Source organism: Anastrepha obliqua, chromosome 2 (genome assembly GCF_027943255.1).
Source record: "Anastrepha obliqua isolate idAnaObli1 chromosome 2, idAnaObli1_1.0, whole genome shotgun sequence".
Taxonomy (NCBI): Eukaryota; Metazoa; Arthropoda; class Insecta; order Diptera; family Tephritidae; genus Anastrepha; species Anastrepha obliqua.
In genome coordinates, this window is record NC_072893.1 from 106,352,690 (window position 1) to 106,361,681 (window position 8,992).

General features: G+C 37.0%; 1 protein-coding gene across 1 annotated transcript; it reads right to left on the reverse strand.

Annotated features, from left to right (window-relative positions):
- Positions 1-4,931: 4,931 nt before the first annotated feature.
- Positions 4,932-7,363, reverse strand: LOC129239510 (protein crooked neck). The gene is made up of 3 exons (XM_054875030.1): positions 7,230-7,363; positions 6,200-7,172; positions 4,932-6,115 (listed from the first exon to the last, which is right to left on the reverse strand). Exons 1-3 carry the CDS (start codon positions 7,263-7,265, stop codon positions 5,010-5,012), a joined length of 2,115 nt encoding a protein of 704 aa, XP_054731005.1. The 5' UTR covers positions 7,266-7,363; the 3' UTR covers positions 4,932-5,009.
- Positions 7,364-8,992: the final 1,629 nt, after the last annotated feature.

The window sequence follows — 8,992 nt, forward strand, 5'->3', positions numbered from 1 at the left end:
AAATTATCACCAAAACCTCCCCCCCACTGGCTCGGATTTTTTTTTTTCATTTTTACGTTGCCAGCGCGTTTTTGAAGCAAAAAGTGCGATTTTCACTGATTTTTTCGCTGTATAAGTGGAAACCGCCCTTAATGTAAAACAAAAAAGTGAAAAATCTCTCATTGGGGGTGGGGAGGTATTTTATATATAGAAGTTGTATACCAAATTTGAAAAGGATCGGTTAAATATTGTTGAAGTTCTAATAGTCACGGACTTTGAAAAAGTGGTTTCGAGAAAAACGCGTTTGAAAAAAAGGGGGGCAAAAACGTCTATAACTCCAAAAGATTTGCTCCGATTGAGCTGAAATTTTGGGACAATATTTTTGAGATGATTTACTATAAGAAAAAGCTATTTCCAAAAAATCGATTTTTTGAAAGTCAAACCCTAGACCCCTCCCTTAAGGCATTTCAACCATGATTGATGTTTCATCAGGAAATGGAATGAACACATAATACATAATCTATCTTTATATACATATACACATATTTATAATTGTAATAAATGTCTATTTCAGCGTGAAACTTTGAATAAAGTACATATTAGTAAATCATACATTTTTACAAGCATCTTGTATTTGATTTAAGGTCGATTCGCGCTCCGGATAGTTTTTTGATAATTTATGATAAATATTACGAATTATCAGATTTTGGCGTTCGCAAAAATTTGCAAGAGCAACCAAAAATCGCTGGTGTGACGACCTGAGTTAGCAGCACATTTCTGCAATAAAAACTTGTGACCAGCAGTAATTTGGCTTGGTCCAAAGATAAAAGCGTCATATTCTAATTTGGAACGTAAAAACTCAGTATATGGCATCTAACGGGTATATGTTATATGGATCAGTGAAATCAGAAGAATAACGCCAGACAATCAAATGCAGGCATGACAAAAGAGATTTAATTTTGTGCCAAAATAGACGCGCAGATCCTTAATCTCACTGATCGAGCCGAAACAGGTATCAATGATATTTGTATGTGATGAAATGATATCTTCAACTTTACGGCTTTTCTTAATATTAAAGCCGATGTTCAACACACCAAATATAATATAAAATATATAAAATTCAGATTGAAGTTTAATTAAGAGTATCTAATTTCTAAATAAATTTTCATATCTGCAAACAGAAAAAGCTTAGCATTTTGAGAGCAAAAGCGAATAACGTAATAAATATTAGAATATACAATTTCGGATCAAAGATGCTTCCATGTGGAACCAATAAATGGTTTGGAAGTATAGCACGTCAGGAAACATCTCTTTAACTACACTGACGAGATGCAGCACAAAATACATTTACAACTACTGCACCGGACAGTATACAGACAAATACTAAACGACATTCATCGGGATACCCTTACCACTTTTCTAATCTCCCGACCCCCGAATGTAGTTATCGGAGTCCAATAACCACCTATTGAAGATGAAAAGCTTCTGCTTCCTCGTAAGACCCGCGTAACTTTAACGCGATTGCTTTCTTTATACGAGTATTGTAGCAGATTAAACTCCTACCTATGCCGAATCGACGACGTACCCAATATATGTTCTGCATGTGAAGGCATACCGCACGATGCTAACCATCTCTTCACATACCATATGAAACCTACTCACCTAACACCCCTCTCCCTCTGAACCCAACCTGTCGAAACAGTACACTTTCTGGTACTACCGTTAGATGAGTTAGGCGAAATCGACCGGTGACTACGTCGCACAGAGATGGCTTAGTAAGCTCATACAACAACAACAACCACTATAGGACTACTTCACGGATGTAAGTATGTAAGTAAGTCTTTATTAAAGGGCGAAAAACAGTCGTCAGTGAAAACTGCCAGATTGGTCAAGGTGAATCAATCTACCAGTTTCAAGACCATGCGGCGAGAGCAACATCTACCGAGTCTTGGAGACTTTTCCTGAGACTAATTTAAGCGCTTCGTACAAGCGTCGAAAAATCTCACAGTATTTTCTCTATTTGAAAAAAAAAAAAATATTTTTTCTTTTTAACTCGTAGTCTAAGATCCGGCTGCAGATTTGGTGTAGTCATCGAGTACATGCTGAAATCCACATTTTTACCCACAATACACTACGGTGCCAGTAGAAAAGTGGCCGAAAGTATTTTTAATTAAATTATTGTTAATTGATTTTGCGGGAAAAATTTAATTAACCAAGTTTTGAGATAAAATATCGTTCGGTTTACTGCAATAGGTGTAAAGACTTAAAAAAACCGTAGTTGCCGTTGCGCGCTTGGCCGCACCTCTCCGCAGCCAGGTATAAACAGGTATGATTTCGATATATTTATGCATCCATAACGTATATTGATCTGTTATAGATCAAAATATAGCTAATTTTTTTCTCATTATTATGATATACGGCAACCTAATTAAATCTGGCCGCAAGTTAGGGTTGCTAGCAGTTAAAGATGGGAAAAATTGAAGGTTGAGTGAGAGGAAGCTAGCGCGTAACATCACTAGTCTAACAAGGATAGCGATTGCCAGCTGTACGACATTTTAAGGCTAAGAATAAGAAAATAAGAATAATAGTTTTTAACGAAAAATACTTCGAAATTAGCACTGTATAATTTATATTATAACTATAACCTGTATTTTTGAAGTGAAAACTTCTTTAGAATCGTTGGGAGTGATTTGAGACTCGATGAAACGAAAAAGAGACATACATATAGATCTTATAGTATATAGCCTGCGAGAGAATGAGATAGAACACAGTTATACAGCGTTCCCTATTCTCCGTCTCCGACAGATTTGGGCTTTTCAAAACACTCTGCTTGACAGTTTCAACAATTTCATTGGAGCGTCTTTTACGAACTGAAACACGTTGATGATTTGCTACAGACCCGATTCTTCAAAATTTTTAGTCAGATTGCGTATGGTGTTATCAGAAGGCACTTTACGACCGCGGTATTTTCGACGGTATGCACGTTGAGCAAGCACAATTGAACGACCATTTTCCAAATACATGATCACAATTTCCGCGCGTTCTTTAGGTGTAAAGTTATTCATCGTTAAAATTGTACTGAATTGACGTTTCCAAATTATTTTTTCTCAAGTCCTGACAATGGATAGCAAAGTTATTCAATATTTCCATACCGAAGCTCGAGATGGCGCACCCTGTATTTAAATCGTAACTACTGCGATTAAAAAAAGAGGTTGTCTGTAAAGTCGGTTTATTGACGATAGTTTAACGTGATAACGTCATAAGAAAATACTAATTGATTGGTTGCATTTTTCAAAAGAAAATTTTAATTTTATTGGTTTGATAGATATTTTGTATGGATATAGATAATGAGTTAACATTAACATAACATAATATACTTTAACATAACATAACATAACATCACATAACATAACATAACATAACATAGCATAACATAACATAATCACGTCAAAAAATAATAATAACATTAAAACAACAGGTATTATTAACAAACTTGGTTTTATTTTAAATTCTTCAAGTAAATCAAATTAATAATAATCAATAAGAAGGCATATGCAAATACAAATACGTGAATTTATATATGTACATATGCGCATATACATACATATATACGCTCACTTAAGTAGGAGAGAGCAAGATGTCGAACGTTGCCGTTCGTTTGCTTTGTTTGCTTTGTTGTTCGTTCCGCGCTTTCGCTTGCAGTTCATTCAAGGTAACGGCAATGAGCAAGGTAACGACAATGAGCAAGGTAACGGCAATGAGCAAGGTAACGGCAATGAGCAAGGTAACGACAATGAGCAAGGTAACGGCAATGAGCAAGGTAACGGCAATGAGCAAGGTAACACTAATGAGCAAGGTAACGACACATTTTTTCGTGCGTGCAGCCTGCTAAATCGAATTATAAGACGTTATCACGTCAAAAATATTTTAAATCATAAATATATAAATAAATAAAAAAATAAAATAATAATAAAATTCTTCTACAGCAGAGCAAAATCGACAAAAGCATCACCCTCGTCAAGGGAAATGCGAAGTACTACCAACCAGCCTTTAAAAAGTCGACCCACGAACTCAAGAGGTATTTATAGCCTAAAAGGGCAATGAAACGCTCCGGCTCTGTAAGTATTTGATGTGATACTAGCTGGCGCTAGCAGAGGAAGAGGAAGGTCCCCTCTGCGTTAAGAAACTCAGGTGGAGAAGGACTTGGCTTCACTTGGTGTGTTTTGCTGGTGCCGGTTAGCACGAATAAAAGAAACGAGCGCGCTTTGTTAAACTCGGCCAAAATCGCTTAAGCGATTATCACGCCAAAAAAAAAAAAAAGAAAAGGGCGATGACTGCTCAAGGATATACCCGAATTTATATTTGTTCACCACATCTGCATTCCTATGTGCCAAAATAATATTTTTATATATTTTACCCCCGACTGATAACTTTTGTTTATAGTCGTATGTTCTGTTATTTATTATTATGTGAATTTAGTATGAAATAAAGAGCATGAAACAACAACTTTCCTCAAAAAATTTTAGGGTTTTACGGAGACTTATCAAACTTGTTTACTTTTCGTAATTTCTAAACCACAATCGCCAAATAAAAGGCGAATAAAAGCTCGAACTGAACAATTAATTCGGTCCGCTGAACTACTAATTGTTAACTACTCAAATATACTGGATACATACGGCATCGATAATATATTAAAAGAACTTCGAATAAGTAAGAAAGTAAGTTGCTCGAAATACTAAATGGCCCTGCTAACCTTCAAGCTTATGGCTAGTGGGTAGTTAATTGTACTACGAATATCATCGGCCAGTAATTCGTTCTGGGAGAAAAAAAATTTCCATATCTAGGCGCCACCTTTCAAGTGCGTACATACGCATGTGCTGGTTTATATGACAAAAATGTTTGTGTCAATCTAAACCCCTTATATTTTGAAAAACCGAATTAAATACCCAATATTTATATTAAAAATAATGCAAAAGCACTCAAACAAATTTTATTTTGTATTCTGAAAGAAGTAAAAACTACATTTAATGTTAATCTATTGTTTTTTTCAAAGTCGGACTGCTAGCCTTAGTATTTTCTTCATTTACGACGTCACCCAGTTCACCTGCCAGTGGTTCTGTATTTACCGCTTCTTTTTGTTTCTTCCACATTTTGGCTGCGGCAAGTAGCTTCAAATTAGGACGTGCCATTTCATCTTCAGGGAAAATGTAGTCAAACACTTCCTCCCATCCTTCTTCCACACCACTCTCTGATACAATCTTCTGCCTCTTTTTAACGCGACGCGGCATTTTCTCCATTACCTTCTTGAGCGTGTGAGCATCGCCCGATTCTCGTTCAAAGTCGCGCCATGCCTCTAACAGCAAAACTCGCGACTCTTTATCGCCAGCGCTTCGCAAGGTATCATTGGCGCGTTCATAAACACGTCTCGAAAGCCTTATATTCATTTCGGGATCATCGTCGGCCATTTCATCATCATGTTGTGTTAATTCGAACTTTGCGTACGACATCCACACTTTTACATGATGTGTACGTTCCAAAAGACGCTCGTAAAGTTGGCGCGCTAACTCTGTCTCACCTTGTGATACCTCGAAGTCAATGTAAGCTTTCCATAATAGCTCTGGCATGTCTAGTCGCAGCTGTTGCACAGCCAATTCGAAGATCGCACGCGCTCGATCCGTGTCGCCAAGTAGATTTTCTAATTCAGCAAATTTCATCCACGTAACGCAATTCTCCGGGCCAAACTCGAGGAACTTTTCATAGAGTAATCGGCAGCGATCGAATTCACGCAACTGTATTTCTAGCTCAATGTATCCCCGAAACAGTTTGTCGCGCGGGCACATACCAATCGCCATTCCTAAACTTTTACGCGCTTTTTGTAATTCTTTACACCGAATTTCAAACTGTGCATACATAAGCCAAATTTTACTAAATGTGAACTTTTTGTGCGGAATTAGCTCAAGACAAGTTTTATATATTTGGCGAGTACGTTCCAAATCTTCGGCTTCGAGTTCTTCATAGAGAGCATAATTTATCCATAAGTAAATATAACGTCGCCAATAATTTTTCTCGTTAGCCGGTGGTACGTTAGAGATGGCTCGCTCATAAGTTTCACGAATAACATCGACAACACCTTCACCTACGTAAAATGAGAGTATAATAATGCATTAGTAACATAAAACAATTTCGATAATCTCTTCCATAGATTTATGCAATTACTCACCTTCGATTAAGCGCAAGTAATCAAACCAGGCATCGTAATTTTGGGGGTTGGCAGCCACCTCTTGCTCATATTGGAATTTTCGCTTTGAGACAATAACATCTTCAATGCCCGCTCTGTCACCATATTTTTTCTCATGTATTGTATAAGCTTTATAAAGTTCCTGCGTCCGATCTTTGGATAGATGATCCAATGCGTATTTGTAAATTACGCGCGCTCTTTCATGCTCTTTTTGGCCTTCTTCAAAACGTGCGAATGCAATGAACAACCGTTCATCGATGTAATCATCCCCAAAGAATTCAACTGCGCGCTCATAAACACGACGCGCGCCATGTACAAATCCATGGGATTCCTCGAATCTCGCAAACTTAATCCAATTTTTAACATCAGGATGTACGTACACAAAACGTTCGTATATCGCTCGCGCACGATCGATTTCTTTATAACGAAGCTCAAAATTAACATAAGTTTGCCAGGCTTGTTCTTCGGGCTGCCATTCCATCCAACGTTCAAATACTTGACGAGCTCCTGCTACATTGTCCAACATTTCCTCCATATATGTGTATTTGTACCAAAACTGGTTAACACGCGGCATGATGGTAACGGCTCGATCCCACAAGTTGCGCGCATGATTAACTTGTTTATTCTTCATTTCCATTTCAGCATATTTTAACCATATGGTAATGTTTCGGTGATCATTATCCAGTGCACGTTCCCATATTGAACGGGCTCGTTGTATTTCCTTTTGTGATTCTTCCCATTGTGCATACTTTATCCAATGGCTTACAACCATGCGATTTTTGCGAAGGTTATCTTCAAACACTTTGCGTTTGCGTTGTTGATAATCAGCTAGTTCAGCTGGATCTGATATCTTTTGTTTGGGAGGTGGGGGAAGAATCTCTAGGTCACGTTCTTTGGCTTCGCGTAGCAATTGTTCCGCGGTAATTTGCACCTCGGCGGGTGCCTTGTTTTTCACCTGTAAAAAGAACATAGATGTACTTCGAAAGCTTTGCTAAAGCAAAATTTAGCTTACCTTTGCCACTTTGGGCATCTTTTGCGGTCTTTCCATTTTGATAGATATATTTATTTTATTTTATGAAATATAATTGAGGAAGCGGAATAACAATAAACAAACTATGAAACTTATGACTAAACTGACAAATGCTGGATGGATAGTCAACAGCTGATTAATAAAGGGTTGCAATCAATACATTTATGCATTATCCTTAACCCTCCTTACAACATGGCGACTTTTTTGTCAATTTATCGATTATTAAAAATTTGTAAATCGGGAATTTTATATGTTCACATAGAAGTAGATTAGGCTACTTTTTCGCGCTTTATTCCCAATCCGTAATTAAAAAGCGAGACATAAAGCGACAAAATTTCTCTCCCGAAGTCTGAGATAATAAAATAATCCTAGATTGTTACCATACTTTTTCACATACAACTCTCTGTTTTCTGTGCTATAAATAATTATTTTCACGAATGTAAGGAAAAATGTCAAAGTGAAAACTATATAAAATGGATTTCGGCAAGGAAAACAGGTTTTTAGACATAATTATAATAAAATTTGTTTTAGGTATTATTATTTATGCATTCATATAACAGAAAAAAGCGTGTGTCCATAAACGCTTTGTCCTGTTGTTGTTGTTGTAGCAGCATAAAAATTCGCCATATTTACATACGGGGATTGCTACTGGAGTGACAGTCCTTGGCCGGATATAAATCCGGGTCGTTTCGGTAACGTAGAACCGACTGTCGTGGAAACGCTTTGTCCTCTTATTACTTACTATAAAATGTAATAACGAATTTCGCATGGGTATTACTACCATAATTTTTGAATTCTCATTAAACGTCGTTTACGAATTTCCTCCAACTGTTTATTACACAGCAGTAGTGACACTGATTGCCATTTGATTAATTTTAGTTAATCTGCCATATGTGAACGGGTTGATTAATTTTGTGGATTTATTGCTAATTACGGCATATGTGAAGGTACTTTTTTCCACTTTTGCTATGGCACATTCGTGATTGATTTTGGCAGCTCTCCTTTTGTTATTGTTCGATTGGGTTTGACATCCCCTTTTGATAAATTTCTGATAAAATATAAAACGATGTGTTCATAATTCGCAATTCAAACTATATCCCTTATAAATAAGGTAATTCGTTTTCAAAATTTTAAATGGCGTTATTCGCAGGGTAATTGGGAAGTGAGTTACGAATGAGAGAGCGAATTAGAATATTGGAGTGAACTACGTGTCCTAGGCGCTATGGTGTGGGACCTATAATTGTTAACAGTGATGCCCATAAGTTTGATCACAAAAGCTGATTGCTATGGTATTCTAATTTCCTGGTCACTGCTCATGTTTTCTTTAATTTCTTCGCTTTTGACATTAACAAATTAATGCCATTGTAATATATGTATATCAGCTGTTAATATAGATGACAGTAAAGCCTCCTTGACTTCCATTTGGAAGTCCGTAGGTTCGAATCTCCGTGCATGAGACACCAAAATTATATTTAGAACAAGTTTTCTAATAGCGGTCGCCCCTCGGCAGCCTATGGCAAACTCCGAGTGTATTTCTGCCATGAAAAATCTCCTCATAAAAAGTATCCGCCGTTCGGAGTCGGCTTAAAATTATAGGTCCCTCCATTTGTGGAACAACATCAATACGTACACAACAAGTAAGAGGAGGAGCTCGGCCAAACACCTAACAGAAGTGTACGTGCCAATTATTTATTTCATTATTTATTTATTACTTTGTGGATTTTTTCCCCGTTCCAAGAGTTGGC